At 36.1% G+C, this 21,211-nt stretch overlaps 1 protein-coding gene across 4 annotated transcripts in view; it reads right to left on the reverse strand.

Moving 5' to 3' along the window:
- Positions 1-21,211, reverse strand: part of SACS (sacsin molecular chaperone) — a 79,912-nt gene that overhangs the window by 51,608 nt on the left and 7,093 nt on the right. For all 4 annotated transcript variants that reach the window (XM_056794680.1, XM_056794678.1, XM_007495217.3 and 1 more), the window contains exon 2: positions 14,341-14,832. In XM_056794680.1, the coding sequence (XP_056650658.1) occupies positions 14,341-14,363 (23 nt within the window). In that variant the 5' untranslated portion in view covers positions 14,364-14,832. The remainder of the gene's footprint in view (positions 1-14,340; positions 14,833-21,211) is intronic.

Below are 21,211 nucleotides of genomic sequence, written 5' to 3' on the forward strand. Positions count from 1 at the left end.
TCATTGGTAACTAAAAAGAACTCTAGGCAAGGAAAACTGGACATCCTATTTGTGAAGTGTTTTTCAAGCACATCACCTAAATTCTTGCAAAGAAAATATATTAGAAATGTACAATTTCTATAGCCCTTCTATGACATAAGTTCAGTGGAAAGAACACAAGTCAAAGGCATAGATTCACATCCTCCCTTTGCCTCTTAATATATGACCTTGGTTGAGCCACTTAAACTCTCTGGGCCTCACCTTATTTATAAGAATAAGAAACTGAATTAAAGAATTTCTCTGTCAAAGTTTCCATGATTCTCTATTTTTTAATCTGGCTAGCAAGAAACCACTAGAGAAATTTACAGAGAAGTGAAGTGCTACCCAGAAGCTATTATGTTGATTGATACTCAGTTATTCATCCTATCTTTCTCTTTTGACCTAAAGATTCCATGCTGTATCCTTAAAGTTATCTTCATGTATATGCATTCACCTACTTTTAGGGCATACATTAAAGTTCTTCTTCAAAGGGCTTACACCTGATAGTAGAGAAAACATGAACAAATTTAATAAAAAATGAACTAGATTTCATCAGTGTGACTACTCTCTTTGTTAGTGCTTATCTAAATTCCTATATGCCTTAATAGAGGATAATTCTGAGTTGTTCTGGCCAAAAAAATATCTCCTGGTGGCCAAGTTTCTGATAAGCCTTTCCAAAATTAGTCAAACCGGTTCTTGAACAACAAATGCATAATCTTTGCCAAGCCCATGCTCAAAGCATTTCTAGCTTGTTCTCAATTTGCCAAAGCTTGGGATTTGCTGGCATGGCCTTTGAGAAACAAGAGTCACCTCCATAACACAAGAGATTTAAAAAAATAGGACCTTTGCAGGTCCTATATTATATATTATTCCCTCTGCAAAGATCCGTTTTTTAAGTCTCCTGTGTTGTGGGGAGGGAGGGAGAGAGAGAGAGACAGCGAGAGAGAGAATTAATTGCAAAAGCATGTTACTGGGAGGGGACAGCTGGGTAGCTCAGTGGATTGAGAGCCAGGCCTAGAGATGGTCCTAGGTTCAAATCTGGCCTCAGGCACTTCCCAGCTGTGTGACCCTGGGCAAGTCACTTGACCCTCATTGCCTAGCCCTTACCACTCTTCTGCCTTGGAGCCAATGGACAGTATTGACTTCAAGATGGAAGGTAAGGGTTAAAAAAAGGGGGAAAAAACATGTTACTGGGAGATAGTTAACCTGATAGGTTAGGATAAACATTCCTGACCCATTTGTAAATTTCAGGAATCAGAATTTCTAAGGGAAAAAAAATCTTTGCTCTTCTTTCTGTCTCTTTTTTTCCCTTCCTCAGATCACAGTGTTATAGAATTAGGGATCTGCAAGGAACCTCAAGGGCACCTAGAGCAACTATATGTAAATAAATTCTCACTACTGTGTGCTTAACTGTATGGAAGCTGGATTAGAGGTGAGAAAAACTGGATCAAAGAGCAATATTAATAATGAATGCAGTTGTTCCATATCAGAAATGATGAGAGCTTTCGCTGAAATGGTAGTACGGCAAAGAAAAGGGGATGGATGGGAGATATTGAAGAGGTGGATAAATAAAAATCAGAAACAGATTTTATATAGAAGGTAAGGGAACCAAGGTGAGGAAGAGAGAAGAATTGATGATGATTCCCAGGATGCAAATCTGGCTGTCTTGTCTGAAACAAAGAAGTAAGGAAAGGGAGGAATAAAATGAAAAATTATGAATTGGGTTTGGTACATAACAAACTAAGCTGTTTTTTCTTTGTTTTGTTCAACATGGTATAGAGATTCGTTTAGATTCTAATAAAGCAGTTTTACATGGCCAGACTTGCACTTAGGACAATTAATTTGACAGCTGTGTAGAGGATGGATTAGAGACAAACTTGAAACTCTAGGGGTCTTATTAGGAGGCTGTTGCAATAATTTAAGTGAGAAATGAGAGCTTGAACCAGAATGGTGAGAAGGGACAGATTCAAGAAATATTGAAGACAGAATCAATAAGATTTGATAATTGATGGAGGAATGAGGAAAAGGGAAGAGTCAAGGTAACTCTGAAGCTACAAATGGGTACCTGGGAAGATGGTTGTTTTCTCAAAAGAAATCAATTTTGAAGAAAACAGGCTTAGGGAGAAAGATAATACATTACTTTTGGACATATTGAATTTAAGAGACCCATGGGATATCCATCTTTAGATGTCCAGCTGGCAACTAGTGATATGGGTTCAGTTAGAGCTCAGGAAAGAAATGATGCCTAGATATATAGATTTGATAGCAGCTTAGAGAAGATAACTGATCTTATGAGATGTCAAAAGAGAAAGAAAGGTAATACAGATTAGAGTCTTGTGGGAACATCTACAGATAAGTGTGAAGGGAAGGCAGGAAGAACCCAGGATGTGGATTGAGCAAAAGAAATATAAGGAGTTAACAGCCAAGTAGAAGAAAAACCAGAAAAAAATTACTGTCACTGAAGCAAAGAGAGTATCTACCGGGGTGGCAAAGTGTCAAATGATGCCAGTCAAGACAAATGAGTAATGACAAAAGATTACCTAATGTAGCAAGTAAGAGATGGGTGGTAGCCTCCCAGAAACAATTTCCATCAAATGGTAGAGTTGATAGCCAGATGACTTGGAGAAGTAATAGAAAGTATAGATGTCTTTTTCCTAACTTTGTCTGTAAAAGGGAGAATAGAAATAATATAATAGTATGAGGGTATAACTGAGTCGAGTTAAAATGTTTTAAGTATTAGGGAAACCTAAACAAATTTGTAGGTAACAGAGTGGGTATCATTGGAGGTGCTCTCTGTTCTAAACTTCTATTGCTTTTCATATTGACCCAATAAACCAAGAAACTGAAAAATCTTCCTTCAAGTAACTCAGTTGGCGGTAGTGTGTGTTTTATTTTTAGTTATATTGAAAATAGCTGGGAAGATGATGTAATGTTACTGAATTAGTATGCCCTGCTTTTCCAACTTTTAATGGGAGCAATGTGAATTCTCCAAAGTGCTATGAAGTGACCAAAAAATAGCTATTAGATAAACTTTACATCACTCTTTTGAATCTTTTGTTCATTTTAATGAGAAATAGTTGTTTAGTTGCCAAAAATTCTATAACGTTGAAGACTGTTTTGGCAAAAGTAACTCAGTAATTGGCCTTGCATCTAGCCATGCATACATAGTAATTCAAGTATAGTATTTCTCCTGAGTAAGTATTCTTACTCAAGAAAGGTAAAAGTATTATATATATATATATATATGTGTGTGTGTGTGTGTAATTATATATATAAAAGAATAAGTATTCAAATCATCTCTATTGACATTTTTCAGTGTTAGATACTTTATTGGAATATTAATATGAGATACATGATTTCTAATTCATTATGTTTTTTAAACCAATCCATATACTTTTGAATATTTGAAAATATATTATTATAATGTATATATGAAAACTAATTTACTGACAGTGGTAATATATTCCTTAAAGAATTTTTTAAAGAGGAGGATTCAAATTAGTGGAGCAGGATTCCTATCCACAATAGTATGGAAAAACATGACAGAGGCACCTAAAAAAACTTCATCAGAAAATAATCTATCCTAGCTACCATCTTCCCAGTCATCCAAGTTCTCATCCTAGGTGTCATCCTTGAGTCTTCACTCTCTCATCCTCCAAATCCAATCAGTTGTTGTTTCCCATTATTTCTATCTTCATTACATCTTGTGTATAAAATCTGATATTTAAAGCTCCCCCCACAATAACCTAGCCCAATCCTACCTTTTCAGTATTCTTACACCTTATACTCCTTCACCACCCTACCCAGCTTCCCCCATCATATACTCTGTTATAGTAACACTGGCATCCTTGTTAAAACTTGAACACACAACACCCTCATCTATGGACTATATTTTCACTAGCTGTTCCTCATACCCAGAGCTCTCTTCCCTCTTCATCTCTGCCTCCTGGTCTCCCTGCTTCTATAAGAAACCTTCCCATTCCTCCTTAATCTTAATGCCTTAATGCCTTCTCTCTGAAATTATCTTTACTTTAGTCTATATAGTATGTGTGGGTATTTGTGTATCCAGTTTGCACATAGCTGTTTGTATATTGTCTCCTCCATTGTACTGTAAGTGTCTTGAGATCAGGAACTGTTTGATTGATTGATTAGTTGTTGAGTTTCTTTTTACTTTTCTTTGACTCCCCAACACATAGTACAGGGCCTATAATATAGTATATCCATAAAAAATAAAGCTTCTTGACTGACTAAACAAAGGGAAAAATGAGAATCAAAAGAAAGACTACCAATAAGCTGAAGTGTATGATTTTTTTCCTTTAAAAAATCATTAACACCTTTTCATTTAGTTACTCTGTTCTCCTTTGTGCTTTCTTTTGGCCAGATTCTTTCCTTAGCTCATGTTTTCCTTCTTTTTCAAAACCACTTAACTGCTCTAAACATTTCCTTCTTCTTTCTCACAACTTCCTTCCCTGTTTCCTGCCCCTTGCTATCCTGAGTCCACCCCTGGGCAAAATTTTGAAAGATGCAAAGGCTTTATAGTAGACTAGGGATGCAAAGACAAAAATTAAAGCACCTCCTGCCTTCAAGTTTGCATTCTACCTGGCTTAGGGATAGGTAGGAGAAAGGGAGAGAGATGAATTGGGGTAGAGGGAGTGAGCTCAAGAAGGAAGGAAACCACATATAGGTAGATTTGGGTAGAAGAAAAGCAATATAAAAACTAGGGCAGCTAGACAGAGCATTGGATACAGTGCCCAGCCTAGATTCAGGAAGATTCATCTTCTGAAGTTCATATCTCAAACATTTACTAACTGCGTAAACTTGGGCAAGTCACTCTATGCTGTTTGCCTCAGTTTCTTCATCTGTAAAATGAATTGGAGAAGGAAATGGCAAGCTATTCCACTATCTTTGCCAATAAAATCCACGTAGGGTCACAGAGTCTGTCATGACAATAACAACAAAAAGCAGTGCAGTATAACAGAAAAGAGTCATCTTTTGAGTCAGGAAGACCTGCTCCTTGAGGGCACAAGTTCCCACTTTTGTCTTTGAATCCCAGGTTTAACATAGTACCTGTCTCATAGCAGAGACTTAATAAATGCTTATTGATTGATTGACTGATTGATCCAAGCCTTTCCCCTAACATATCCTATTATTCTGTGAAATCATATCAGAAAGGCAGTTGTCTATCCAACAAATTCAATTAAGGAAATATTAAGTGCCTACTGTGAGCAGAACACTATATAACCAGAGGAGGTGCAGAATTTTAAAAGAGGATGATCTCTGATCACATGGGGTTTACTGTCTAGGAAGGGAATATGGGACATAAGCAAATAAATAATATAAAATAATATATGATAAGTATAAAAGAGACACACTCACTCTCTCCCTTATAACTGAATACTTCTTCCTTGCTATAACATTGTGAACTCTGAAAAGAAGCCCTGAATTTTTTTAGATCCCAGAGTCTTTGGATCTCTAGCACCTAGCAGAGTACCTTCTATATAGCAGGCATTTAACACATGTACTGAGTATCAAATTTGGAAGTGACAACTGAGTTGAGGGGACTAATAAGGCAGGCTTTAGAGAGGACTCCTTTACAGATTTACTTTTTGATCGCTGTTCTAGTCTCCACATGGAAACTGCCTAATTGAACACAGCATTTTACTATGCCTGAAAAAACACACAAAATGACATCATAAAACACAGAATGTGAACTGTGAACTGTCAGAAATCTGCACTTCGCTTGGGATGCTGATATGAAAACTAATACTCAACAATATTTTTAGATGCTAAGTAGGGAACTATAAAATGTAAACAAATGAGTTCCATATACATATGCAAATTAATAGTTGGCAGTACCTAAATTCAGAGAAATGAGCTTTAAAATTCACCAATACACAGATTTCTCTAAGTAACTAAAAATGAATTTTCTGCCTTCTGATATAGCAGGCATTTAATACATGTACTGTGTCAAATTTGAATAATATAAAATGGGGTTTATTTAGTTGGGTTTTTTAAGGGAGAATCTCAGATAGAATCTATAGGCCCATGTAGTAGATAAGTTAATGTCTGAAAATATTATCATCAGAAGTTATATCAGAATATAGTTGCTTAATATATTTTTCCTCATATGAAAGAGGAGTGTTGTAGAATTCAAAATAAACTATTTTCATAAAGCATCGATATATAATTTATGTATATGTAATTGTATGCATACATTATATGTGTGCATTCTTTATTTCCCCCCAAAATCTAGCATTATAATTTTAAAATACTAGTATCATTATTTTAGAGGTTTTTATTATTTTACAATGTAAGAAAATCCTGTAGACCTAGTGTTATGGAAACTTAGAATCATAGAATCTGTGTGCACAAAATCACAGAGCTGTGAATATGGAATGAATAAAGTCCTGTGTTGTTGGCTATTGTTTAACAAAGGAGGCTCATTCTGTAGTTGTCTTGAATAGTAGAAGGTTTCAAAATGACTGCACATATTTCAGGCTTGTAGAACAATTGGGTACTTTGGCAAGCATTCACAATTCTAGAAAACATGAATGCTTTCTATAGCAGACATGGGATAATGCTGTGTAGAAATAAGTGGAGGGAGTTTTTGTTTGTTTGTTTTTTAAGAAAAAGGATAGATTCTTTATGCAAGATTTAGAATTGGTTTGACTAAATATAAAAATTAAAATAATTGAATTGTGGTCACTGTTTATAAAAATAATTAACTCAAGTCACAAGTCTGTTAGCTGCTCTTAACAATTTAGTTTAATAGAGATATAATAAAAGAGAGAAATGTGGGAAGGAAGTAGAAAGTATTGTCTAGCTATATGCCCTATAATTTCTGTCTGAAGAAGTCCAGCTCACCAGCAAGGGCTCCCTCAAGTCCTGATCTCCACAGGGAGTCATGGTTGGTGAATGACCTTAATTCTTTTAGTAAAATGGTAGGCAAGAATCTCAGCTAAGAATGTCAGGGCAGAAGGAGCTTTAAGAAGAAATGAAAATGTTTACTTTTCTGCATATTAGCAACAAAGCCTAACAAGAATCCTCAGTGGCTCCCTATTACACTAATATAAAATACAACTTGCTCTATTTGGCACTTAAAACCCTTTACCATCTAGCTCTGCTCTACCTCTATTCCTGGATATTTCCCAACTGTGTGCTCAACCTGTATTCCTGTGATCCTGTCATTGAACAAAAGGATTTAAGGGAAGCAGTTTAAACTGTAAGGCCAGTCTTTAGGGCATTAGTTTGAAGAGACAGGCCCAACCAGCTCTGAAAGTCAGAATCTTTTCTTCCTCATACTGTCTATTGCTAAAGACTTTGAACATAAGAAAGCTAGTATAGAATAGCATAGACAGGAATAAAAGAAACCCTCCAACAACCTGTGAGGCGTAGCCTCAGCTCAAAAGCTGAGAGATTCAAACCCAGTCTGTAGCAAAATATAGGGAAATTCCTCTACCCTGATACCTTTCCAATCCAAATGTGTTATTAAATTCATCTATAATTAATTAAACACAATCAGATATCTTTGTAAAGGTTAGGGAACCCTGGAGGGAGTAAGGGTTTTTAGGGGAGAAGGTTCTCTGTAACATCAAAAATCAAAATCTTGAGGTGCCCATCCATGCCTCTCCCCCTTTTACCCCTGGTATATTATCTGTCCTCAAAGTATTTTCTTACACTACTTTGAAACTGCATTGTTTTCCAGCATTTATTCTATAGATTTATCTGCACCTTGCAGATTTTGCAATTTCATATTATTATACCAAAGACACCTGTTTTTGAGTTACATAAACTAAATCATTTGATCTTGCACACTAAATGAAGTTGATACCATTAACTTGGAAAGGAAAACATTTTCAAATTAGACAAGAAAAAGAAAGTAAACTAATATAGAACTAGTTTGGAAAGCAATGGCATCCTGGGAAATATGGCTAAAATGATACGTTGGTCAGAACTAATTTTAAACTCTATGAGGATAAAGATGTCATATTCATTTTTATCATTACTATACAACTAAAATAATACCCTGAAAAAAAAGCTGAATAGTTCATCTTTGTTCAATTAATGCTACATAAAACCATTTTGATCTGGTATGTGTGAGTGAAATCAAATCCCTCCTGAGAATTAGAGAAAAAATCTTGGCTTTTCTGTCATTCAAGCATACAGATAAAGGACTAAAGTTAAAAGCCTAAAAATAAGTAACCTTTGTTTTATTTTTTAAAGCATTTGACAAAACTGTAATGCAAGCACTTCCTGTTGTTGTTTTTTTTATTATTATGTAAGAATAAGCAGTCAGCTAAAGGAAGAACTGGTCTATAAAAGGAGGCAGAGAGGCAGCAGGCCTGCTTTACAATCCCAGGCAAATCAAATGATTCCCTTTTTACTTATCTATATAATGGGAATTATAATGCTTAAAATGCCAACTTCACAGGATTACTATGATAAAAGATTTCTGAAAACCACAAAGTACTAAATAATTATAAACTATGATTTAAAGACCAAAAGCCTGCAAAATGCCACATTCAGTAATCTTTTATAGAAACTGGAAAAGGAAAACAATAATAGCATTTCTTCATTTACTTTAATAAAATATTTCACTTCACATGCACAGTGTGCCCCTTTTCCCTTTCCTCTCAAGGTTAAACAAGATCATCAGATTTTTTTCTACCAGTGTTTCTGACACTAACCACTAACCACTAACACATGAACTGCTGGAGTTTAGACATATTGTAACCATTGAGTGCCTCAATTTCTCCACTTGTTGGGTAGACAATCATTAAAGTCCCTTTGAGTTTTAATTCTATGATGCTATGTAAACCGAGGTCATTAAGCCAAAGTTGGCTCTTGTAAGGATAATTTTAGGGTTGTGACCTAATCTAAATTAATTTGGTCGCCAGAGAAAATTCCAAATAAAATACCTGTCAGTTTGGAAATTTATGGTGATTTTAATTAATATAGAGGGAAGGAATTAAGGAGAAGAGAGAGAAAGAGGGTATTATAGAATTTCTCCCACCTGACCTGTGCCAGGGGAAGAAGGTTAGAGGCTTTTCTAAGATGATAGTGTTTGGAAGGTAAAGGAGAAAAGAATCAGCCTCAACTCCAAGAGAGCTCAGTGAAGATGCCTCACCTGAACTAGGCTACTAAGATTCTCCCAGTATTGTATCAAGGAAAACTCACTGCCCACCCCAGACAATAGCTGCCACCACGCCAAGATGCCAAAACGCTCTGCAAGCTGCCACCAGAGCCATCTCTCTACGGAAAGAGACTGGAGAGAGGAAATGATGCAAAATATATAGATGGTTTTTACATCACTTTCCTGCATCTCACATGTACCAATGGTAGCTTAAGCTTGACTTAGGACAGCCCAGGTCTGTCAGTTGTTTCTGACTTGTCATTTGCTAGCACATGCTAGTCTGTCATAGGCCATCCTCCTAAATACGTAATCCTTAGGTATGGGTGTATACATTCCTTTTTTTGTTAGACTAAGTAGGGTGGAGTAATCTAAAGTTCACATTCTTAGTCTAGTACTGTGGACCTTTAAAATTATTTTAATAAGGAAGGGTCACCCCCACATGGTATAAATTATAGTTATATTACCATGGCATATAAATGGCCAGACCCTTCATAATTTATTTAGATTTAACTGCCCCACCCCAAAAGGCATGCTTACACACTCTGGGATCAGTTCCAGGATGAGTTCAGAAAGCCCATTTCAGTCCAGGATTGTTTCTCAACAGGGTTGAATGGGTTCTGCCTCCAACAGAATCCCCTAGACTAGACTGGACCGAGGATGCCTTTGAATGCCATGCAGATGAGGACTGAGTACAAATTCCCAATTTGGGCCATCAACTGAAGGGCTTTTGTCAAATTATCTTCAATTTATACATGTATGTATGTATTATTATGATATGAATATATTGTTCCAAATTTATAGCACCTTGCAGACATAATTTCATATTATCATGGTAAAGACATCTGTCACTGATTTATATATAGAATTAATCATTTGCTTTTGTAAACCTCAAAATTTCTTAGACTTATAAATGTTGGAAATTTCACCATTGGGAAATTTCATACTTGAAAAATTTCCTATTGATAGTGGGTCTTGACTATTGGAATGTGAATCCCATTGGCATGGGAGGTTCCTTCTCTTCTCTTCTTAAGATTACTTTAGGACAGAAACCCTTTGCTGAACAATGGAAAGGACTTTGACCTATGCTTAAGCATAGAACAGGAATTTCTTTGAGTCATGATTGATTTTAGAATTGATACAATGGAGATACTTGGAATCAATCTCCACCCTATTCAGTCCTAACAGGATTGAGTAAGGGCTGCAGCCTAGATCAAAATTTAATTATTCCAATCTCTACCCTACTCAGGTTAACAGGATTTAGAAAGGGCTGTAGCAAAGGATCAAAGATTTAATTATTTGAAAATATGACCTTCAACAGACATGTGCAAAGCCAGAAGACCTCTGGGCAGTCCTGGGTTAAGCTAGAGCCTCCATTGGCACAGGGAAATTGAGGGACAGGTGATTGGTAGATGTGAGGACTGAGGGGAGGGAACTTGGATGGTTTTCCTTAAGGATAGGGGGGTCTGAAGACTGGGGGGGGGGGTTGAGAAGTTGGTCGGTGTGGTTGGTGTGTGATCTGAGAAGCTTGCTCTGAAGGAAGCTGAAAGTGGGGGCCTCTGAGACTGTTTCTCCATTTTGTTCACGTGAGAAATAGGGACTGATCTCTTTTCTTTGCCCCAGCTATCTAAGGGCTTGGGCCTTTTGGCCCAGCCTAAACAGAAGGGGTATTTAAGCCCTATTTCCTTCTCTCCCTTGTCTCTCTCTCTCTCTCTAATTACTTCCTCCTATTGTAATTAAACTCCAAAAAAGGTTGACTGCTGACTTGAGTTTTCATTTAGGAATTACATAGCTGAATTCCTTGGCGACCTTAAATTAATATATATCAGTCTTTTAAAGTGATTTCCTTGTCACACTTTGTACATTAGATGTAGTTGATATCATTAACTTGGGGGGGGGGTCTCTCTTTCTCTGTCTCTCTCTCTCTCTGTCCCTGTCTCTATCTGTCTGTCTATCTCTCTGTCTCTGTCTGTCTGTCTGTCTCTCTTCAAGTGCAAACAGCTGGTGTGTCAGTCTACACTATGGCAGATGTCACATCATCCTGCTATGCCTTCTGCCTTTTGTATTAAGTAATGGCTTGCATTTTCCATGGGAGTGAACTAGTGTCTAAACCAAGCATGGGTTGACTTACAAAATTTTTTACATAAAAGATTTTACTAGTTAACCAAAGTCAAGATGGTAAGAAAGCTTTTAGGAGTTTCCCATTTAAAATATCTTTTGATATATATCCAAATGTTGATAAAAGTTCATTTCCTGGATTTCAGATCCTTTGTAAGTTCAAGCAAGTACTGGTAAAGCTAATTCACTTAACATGCTTATCACTGACTCTAATGGAAAAAAATAGGTTCATTAAATGGGATCTCATGATCCTAAATTTAGAAGTAGCTACCATTTGAGAGAAGCTAAGTAACACTTTGTAAGTAAGGATTAAAATTCAAAATGATTTTGACACATTAGAGAAATTGTTATAAGTAAAGACAATGAAATTCAGAAGATACAAATATAAAGTTCTGAACTTAAGAAGAAAGAAAACATCAAACTAATATGCACTAGGAAATAATTGCAGAATTCTTTTAAGGAAAGAACAATTTGAGACTAAAGTAATTAAAAAAATTTTTTTAATTTAAATTAATTAAAATTTAATTTAAACTTTTAAAATTATTTTTAATTTTTTAAAAACATCTCATATATTAGATATGGAGTCTTGGAGCTAGGAAGGACCATTATTTTGGTGTTAGGCAAGGGTTCCTAACATGGGGTCCTTGAAGTTAAAAAAAATTTTTTTTATAATTAGTATAATGGCTTTCTTTTTATAATCCTATTATTTTATTTCATGAATTTAAATTTGTATTAAGAGAAAAGGTTCAAAGATTCGTCAGTCTGCAAAAAAGGTTCTGAGGACCTGCTCAATCCAGCTTGCTCAGCATTTGGGAGATCTTCTTGTTAAAATTTCAATGTGAATATTTACCTGTCAGCAATCAACAAACACTACAAATCAGGACTTGAGTTATTGTTTTGCTTTGCTTTTCTATACTTTAAAAAGTGATTGTTGTTATTAATGGAGAAAATGTTAATAATGAGGATTAAACCTAAAAGTGAGTTGCACATTCATTTTGGTTTTTCAAAAACTGATTGTTTAAAAATTAAAAGCACATTTTGCAAAGCCTGTTATACCAAAAAAAAAAAAAAGGCTGCAAACCCCTTGTCTGAGAGAGCCTCTTATTCCCAAACCCCTTGGTTTATACTTAATAATTTATTCTAAGGACATACAGCTAGTTCAGTGGTAAGACCAGAACTAGGACCAAGGCAAGTGATTTCCACTGAGTCCTCTTTCCACTATACTATCCTGCCTCTTTTCCATGTTTAGTTAGCAAAGTGGTACAGTGAACAAAGTTCTAGACTTAAGAGTCAGGAAGACCTAAGTTGAAATCCAGCCTCAGTTATTTACTCTCTGTTTGAAGTTGGGCAAGTCATTCATTCTCTGACTCAGTTTCCTCATTCGTTAAGTGGGGGTACTAATTGCAACCCTGGGAGGTAACCACATTTTATAGTAGAGGGAAAAAGAAGTTAGGTAACTTGCCCAGTGTCCCCCAGCTAGTAGGTATCTGAAGCAGGATTTGAACTCGGTTTTTCCTGACTCCAAGTCCAGCACTTTATGCATTGTACTGTGAAAAAAAAAATAGTTTGAACACATCTGTTACTTTTCCTTGAATGGAGAGGTAGCTTAATATAGTGGATACTTAAAGTCAGAAAATCCTGGGTTCAAATCACTCTGAGATCACTCTATTATTCTATGCAAATCACGTAACTTGTCAGCCTCAGTTTCCTCATCTCTAAAACAGGATAATAATATAACCCTTATCTCACAGGATTGTTGTGAGGATCAAATGAAACATTAGTTTTTTCATCTCATTTTTTCTTATCTTGGTCAAAGGAGGTCAGATAGAAGCAGTCCTGTTAGTTCTCTATCTTGCCCTTATCTTTACTGTTCTGTGAGCTTCTTCTTGGGTGTATAAATGATGATGTTGACATTGTCACACGTTTTACCTTATAAATGAGCTGTAAAATCAAATCTAGCTTTCCAGAAGGAAAAGTCTATAGGTAAGGACACCTAATGATATCTCCATTGAATTCCTGCTCTTTGGGCAGTAAAAGGAATAATTTAATTGATTTCTTTGATGTTTTCAAAATGGAGAAACATCTTTTCAACTTCAATGTTATTTGGCTCTAGGACAAGTTCAGTGAATCTTAGTTGAGGTTATTAATAGCTCTGGGAATCTTTCATGGCACTCAAATAGTGAACAGAGAACCGAACATACTCTTGTTTTTAGGGACATGCAGAGATTAATATCCCAAAAAAAATCTTCAAAAAAGAATTTTGCTTTCTTCAAGATATTACATTTGAGAGCAAGTTATGAATTAAGTTAGTTTCTTAACATATAACTGAAAAGAGGAAAATATTTAGATTGATCAGAAAGCCCCAGGCTCGTAAATAAACTTCAGTCATTTTATCTGTTGAAAAGCAAGATTGTCACCTATGAGGTGTCAAAATGAGAATGACACATAGTATGAATGGTGCGTATAAGGAGAGTTACTGCTTGTATATCAGTTATTCCTCTTACCGTTTATATTACTCCAGTTATTTTAGTTGTTATCTCATTTATCCTCACCAAAGCTCATTGTAACAAAGAATAGGCAAAAATAATAGAAGTATATTAACTTTATAGAGAAAAAGATTTAGAAGCAATTAGTAACAAAAAGTAAGTATTCACAAGCACCAAGTTTCCTAAGATCAATCATATAAATAATATAACCATAAGAATCAACATAAATAAGTTATTATTTGTTATTAGATTCCTATCCATTATATTTCCCACTTCATTATGTTATTGTTATGTTATTAGTTATGCCAATTCAGCAAATTATAACAACAAAAACAAACCAGAATTATTATAACCAGCTTCTGGAAAGAAAAGAAAAAGAAAAAAAGGAAAAAGAGCCCAGCCCTTTGGATTTTAAGTTTATGCTCATGTAATAGTATCTGTTACTAAACTTTGGTTTTCCTTTTCCCCTTGAAGTGTTAAATTTGACACTATGTTCTATATTTTGTTAGATTTAATCAGTAAGCGATAAAATTTCACTAAAACTGAAGTAGTTTTTAACATACATATACATTATAATGGGCAGCTTACCTGATATTATCCTTGGCCTCCATTATTTCTTCTCATGAAAGATTTTTCTACTAAAACACATTAAAATAAGGTTTATATTTTTCTTTCTTCTGCTCTGGTGTGTCCACACGTAAAGTCCAGTTCTTTCTGACTGGAGAAAAGTCTTTTGTTAGTGCTCATTCATTATCTGACGTCAGAAAACATGGTTGTGTTTATTCTTACATTATGTATCTCCACTATGATGATGATGATGATGATTTCTTGGATTATGTCTCTTTTATTCCACACTCCATAGCAGTCATTAAGATGAATTACCACTCAATAATTAGGAGTTCTTGAATTTCCTCCCACCAAATATTTGTTCATGTTCACTCTTCTGGATTCCTTTTACGAGGTGAGAAAAAGTTATTTAGATTTGTCCTGTTCTGACTCCCTTCATCTCAGCAAGAGCAGAGGTGGGCATCATTTTTTCTTCTCTGATAATACTTGCTTCATTACATGAGTTCTGTAATCCTGGTAGAGAAAGCAAGGAAAAGTAAGGGAGAGAAGTGAACAGAAGGGCAATGAAAAGTCATTCCCCCATAATATACTGTAGTACCCCTCAGCTCCAGGAACTTTCTAATTATAAACTGCCTGATACATTGCAGGGCTGCCAAGCAACATGGCATTCATTGGTCTTTCTCATATCTCAGACTACAGGCACTCATTGGTCTAACTATGCTATATGTCTATTTTTTTAAACCCTTTCCTTCCATCTTGGAATCAATACTGTGTATTGATTCCAAGGCAGAAGAGTGGTAAAGGCTAGGCAATGGGGGTTAAGTGACTTGCCTAGGGTCACACAGCTGGGAATTTTCTGAGGCCACATTTGAACCCAAGACTTCCCATCTCTAGGCCTGGCTCTCAATCCACTGAGCTACCCAGCTGCCCCCTTTATGTCTGTTTTTGGAAAAAAAAATCTGCTATGCTCCAAAATCCAACTTTACATTCTTACTCTCTGTGTGTCTCTTTTAGGAGCTCATAGTTACTTAGAACAAGAAGGAACCCTTAAAATTAGCTTGTTCAGTTTCCTTCTTTTCCAGATGAGGAAACTAAGGGCTATAACAATAAAATGACTTGCCCAAGTTCACATAGGTAATGGGTAACAGTACTCAAATTCCAATCTTGTTCTTCTCACTCCAAATCCAAATCTATGTTTTCCTGTTTGTCGTGTTATTTTTTGTAGATGTTTCCATTTCATACATGATGAATGTTAGCCATCATGTCAGAAACAAAGGCCCATAAACAATTTTACATAAATGGGGAAGTTTAGAAAAAGAGTGATTTTGTGAAGAAAGAGGATGAATTCTGTCTTGGACATGAGTTTGAAATGCCTTTGGGATATCCAGTCTTAAATGTCCAATAGATAATTGATGATGCAGGTCTGGAGCTCAGGAGAAAGATGATGGTTAGAGATGGAATCTGGGAATCATCTGTAATGACTTGATCATTGAACCCAAGTTTGCTATAGAGGTCACCATGCTGAGAGAATATGGAGGGCCTGAGACAGTGAAATCCTAAATTTTGAAGATACCAGATATATTTCCAGCTACTAAAGTAATGAAGTAATTCAGCATAATAAAGTAATGAAGTACTAAAGTAATGAAAAGACCTCAAAAAGTTGTATTATGGTCAAAAAAAAAGCAGAAGTTTACAATAATAACACCTTATGTTACTAAAGCACTTTGCTTTTTCAATGAAATTCTCATATTCCTTATGTCCCTATTAGGAAGGTAAGGCAGGTAGTATTCTCAGTTTACAAAGGAGAAAACTGAGGGTATGAAAACCAAGTGACTTTCCTAAGGGCACATGATTAGTAAGCAGTGGAAGCATCCAAGAACTCTAATATCCTGAAGTCTAACCTAATGCTCTTAGTTTTGCATTTGACTCTCAAATATACTGTCCTTCCTTTATTTTTCAGATGTCCTTTTCATGAGCTAAAACAAGTGTTTGGCCACCAAATCTAAACATTTTTAGAACTCAGTTCACCTCTTAAGCAATATATGTTGCACAAAACAATTAGTTCCAGTTAAGGAAGAAGATATTTATAAAGAAAAGTCAAAAGTCAATTTACTATACAAAGGAGTAGCCTACTTGCACTTTAGAAATACCATGAGAAGGAAGCACACTTTTTATCTTTGCTGTGCAATGACAAGTAGAGAGTACCAATATTTCAGTATAATAACTTCATAATGTTTTTCCTGTTTAACAAATATATCTTTCCATGGCTAACTCTTCTGCTGTGTGCCAAGAATGTACTGCTGAAAGTCTACATTATAAAAGAAATGACTATTTGCTGATATTCACCACGTCCTTCTCAATGTCAGTAAAATGAGTCAGCAAAAAAATAATTTGAATTAGAAAAGGAATCTTTGCAAAAAGGATAAAAGTCATATTCTATCAATCAATAAACAAAAAACGTGGCAAACATTGCAGACATTAACAACTATGTAGGTTGAAGCATAAATTATTTTATTGGAAGGGACAAGGTCAGTGCCAATGTGACCACTATTTGATATCTATTATTTAGCTATCTAAGTGTATATATACATGAGGAATATATAGCTACAGTATTAATGGATATTTAAATTTAAATCCTTGACTTCGCTTATGTTGAATGAAAAGCTTGTTTTTAATTCTCTTTAAAATTAAATTGTAAAAACTAGTTTTAAGTGATCCCCAAAGCCTCAACTCATTTTAACTAATTTCCAAATCAGCTGAATGAAAGGTTAAGGGAAAACAACATCTCATTGTTCATCATTTGTTTGTTTTTTTAAACCCTTACCTTTTGTCTTGGAATCAATACTGTGTATTGGTTCCAAGGCAGAAGAGGGTAAGGGCTAGGCAATGGGGTCAAGTGACTTGCCCAGGGTTAAACAGCTGGGAAGTGTCTGAGGCCAGTTTTGAACCTAGGACTTCCTATCTCTAGGTCTGGCTCTCAATCCACTGAGCTACCCAGCTGCCCCCTGTTGATTTTTTTTTAAAGCACTTGGCTGTCTAGAGCAAAATGATACTTTAAAAACTTTCCTCCAGTAAAATATCTCCCATCCATATGTTAAGATCATACAAAATACAAAATCATACATTTATCTTTGATAAATGCAACTACACTGTAACTTTGAACGACATTCTTCTTGTTAGTAATTTCAAGGTAAACATGCAACAATCCATCAATGGGAATTTATTAAGCTTAGTTATCATCTAACATGTGCAAGGTACGGAACTAGTCACTGGGGATACAAAGAGAAAACAAGGAACTGTCCTGCCTAAGAAGCATACAATATACTGGGAGGATACACACATATTCACTCCAAGGTTACAGTGATAATGTCCATGTTAAATTCAATGACCTTTTCCTAGTTTTCAGGTTACTGATTTCTCTGGAGTTTTTGACACTGTCAACCAGTTAGTCAATAAGCATTTATTAAGCAAATACAGTGTTCCAAGTGCTGGGGATCAAAAAAAAAAGTGTTTCATCACAATCTAATAGGATTGAAGACTACTATGTACCTGAAAATAACTATGTACAAGCAAGCTATGCACAGGATAAATAGAAAATATTACAGAGAAAAGGCACTAAAATTAAGAGGGATATGGAAAAGGCGTCCTGTTGATGCTAAGATAAAGAGGAAGCCAGAGAAGCCAGAAGACAGAGGTGAAGAGAGAGAACATGAAGAGAGAGAATGCCCAGAATCGGGAAATGAGTGTCTTGTTTGAGAAACAAGAAGACTAGTGTCACTGACTGTTAGGTGTAAGGTGTAAGAACATTAGAAATTTGAGGGGAAGGGTAGATTATAAGTGGCCTTGAATTCCAAACAAAATGTTATACTTGATCCTGAAAGTGACAGAAATCCAGTGGAGTTTATTAAGGGTGACATGGTCTAACCTTCATTTCAGGGAAACCACCTCTTTCTTCCCATGTACTCCCTCCTCCCTTGATTTTCGTGAAACTGCTCTCTCCTAGTTTTCCTCTTACCTCTCTGACCATTTCTTCTGAGTCTCCTTTGCAGAATTATCCTTCGTCTATCCACTAAGTGGGAGCATCCTCAAAGGCTCTCTGTCCTGGGAACTCTGTTCTTTACATTCCCTCCCCTGGTGAACCCATCAGTAGTCAGGGATTCAATTATCATTTTTTATGCAAACGTATCCTAAATCTGCATATCAAATACCAAGTCATTTCTTGAACTACAGTCCTACATTTCCAACCACCTTCTAGATGACTGTACCTAGTTGCTACATGGCTATCTCAAACTCAACATATCCAAAACAGAACTCATTTCCACCCAAACCCATTCCTCCTCCAAATTGCCCTCTTTATATAGACAGCATCACCATCCTTCCAGTTACCCACATTTGTGCTCTTAGAGGCATCCTTGGCTCTTCCCTCTCCCTCTATATATGTCATCTATCATTATTTCTATTTCCACGACATCTCTCATGTCCATTCCATTCAAAAAACCTTGCATGGACTATAGTAATAGCTTTCTAAATGGTCCTTCTGCTCAGTCTCTGCCCTTTATAATCCATTGTCCCCCCAAAACAAACATACATAGAGCATGTTATTCCTCTACTCAAAAGATCTTCCCTGGCTTATTATTGCCTCTGGAATATAAAATCCTCAGCCCAGAGTTTAAAGCTCTTCACAATATAGGTCCTACCTATCTGTCCAGTATTAGACTTTCATATTACTCCTTTTCCTATACTTTCAGTGACAGTCATACTGGTCTACCAGAAGTTCCTTGTCTACTACATTTAATTCCTCTCTCTTTGCCTCTACACAGCTGATAGTCCCCTCCTCCCTGGAACATATTCATTCTCTCCTTTAAAAAGCATACATAATTTCCTTTAAAGCATTGCTCAGGCATCAACATCCTTACCTGAAACCGCTTCTGATCCTCTCCACTCAATTAGTACTCTTTTCTTTCTGAAAATCTTTAGGCAATTTGTATATCTCCCCAAAAGAATCTAAGATCCTTGTTTCATTTTTGTCTTCATGTACCCATAATCTAGCACAGAGTCATGCTCATAGTGGGTGCTTTTAATTATTTAATGAGATCAATGTATTAAATAAGTGAGACAGTGGGAGAAGGGAAAGAGTTCCTAAGAAGTAGGAATATCCTAAAGGGCTTCCCCTTATGAGTTTACACCTGAGTTGGATGTTGAAAGAAGCTGGTACCAATCAACTGAGGAATGGCTGGGATAAGATCCTTCTATCCTCCAAAAAGGAAAAGATAAATATGACCAGAAGGAATCATAGACTAGTAGTAGGTCAGCTTTGAAAGTTGCTTTGAAAGTTCCATGTTGAGGGGCAGCTAGTGATTCAGTGTATAGAGTCCCAGGCCTGGAGACAGGAGGTCCTGAGTTCAAATATGGCCTCAGACCTATCCTAGCTATATGATCCTGGACAAGGCACCTCACCCAAGTTGCTTAGCCCTTACCATTTTTCTACCTCTGAATGGATACTTAGTATAGATTCGAAGACAGAAGGTATTGTTTAAAAAAAAAAACTTACATGTTGAATTTGTTACATACTTAAAAAGAAAAGCATGCTCTATGTAATTAAAATGTACAGTTTCGCACACAATCATTTCCTGTTCTACAATGTATATGGAAATACTAAGTTTGCTCAGAATAAAAAAAACCCCAAACATTTTAAGTGAACAAAATCTTTGAAGAAAAGTGAGAATTCTAAGAAGCAGGGGTGAGGAGAGAGTCCATGAAGAACAGTATGTTTGCAAAGGCATGGTGGTGAGAGATAGAATGCCAAGTTCGAGGAACAGCAAGAAGGCCAGTTGGGCTGAAGCCAGAGTGTGAAGAGATTATGTTCAGCTGATTAATGGAAAATAGAGGAAAATCAATGTTTTTATTTTTATGTTATATATATATATATATATATATAAGCATGCACACACATGCACGCGCACACACACACACACACACACACACACAAACACACACATATACTAGGACTAAAGGACGAAATCCAAACTGGAAACAAATTACTCAAAAAATTCACTAATTGCACTCCTTCAATGGTCCCTGCAATTAAGAACCTTACATGAAACAACACTGCCAGGGAAGGGAGCGATGGTTGCAAAAAATGGTTAGTGGAACAATGGGGCACTCAACTGGCACTCATTTTTCCAGAGGAAACCATAGTGTTGATTTGATTACAATTCTCAAAAAAAGGCATAGAAAAGGGAGGGAGAACAGAGAAATGCCTGCAAAAGCAGGAAAGAAAAATTGCTTGGGTTAAAGGATACTTGGTCCCCAGAACATGCTGAAGCCAGGTTACAAAGAACTGTAAAGTTGATCCATAGTGAGGGTAAATGAAGATATCGAGTACTGAGGAGTTTGGTAGTGAAAGGTACAGTACAGGAGGATGGGATGGCAGGACCAAGTGAAATTTTGTTTGGAATTTCGTTTCATTTTGTTTTTAAAGAGGAAGTATATCTGAATGTATTTATAGAGAATAAAAGAAAAAAAGACACAGGAGAGAGAGAGAGAAACAAGAGGAGAAAGAGAGAGACAGACAGAGAGAAAAATGAGGAATGATTAGTGAAGTATGCTCAAAGCAGGGGATTGGATCAAGGCAAAAAGTGAAAGCATTGTGCTCGCTTTGGCAGCACATATACTAAAAATAAGTGAAGGGTTGGCCTTTTTTCTTAGAGGGTTGGTCTTCAAAAGTAGAGCCACAACTTCCTAGATACAGAGATAAGGGAGAAAGCTGTGATTTGAATTGTGAAGAAGAAGAAAGCAGGAAGGGAAAGAAATAGTCTTAGGGGCCTGGTAAGAAAAGAAAAGGTTTGGAATTGATGAAGGAAATGGAATAGAGTAAGTCTTTCGCATCTAA

Source organism: Monodelphis domestica, chromosome 4, assembly GCF_027887165.1.
Source record: "Monodelphis domestica isolate mMonDom1 chromosome 4, mMonDom1.pri, whole genome shotgun sequence".
In the NCBI taxonomy this organism is placed as follows: Eukaryota; Metazoa; Chordata; class Mammalia; order Didelphimorphia; family Didelphidae; genus Monodelphis; species Monodelphis domestica.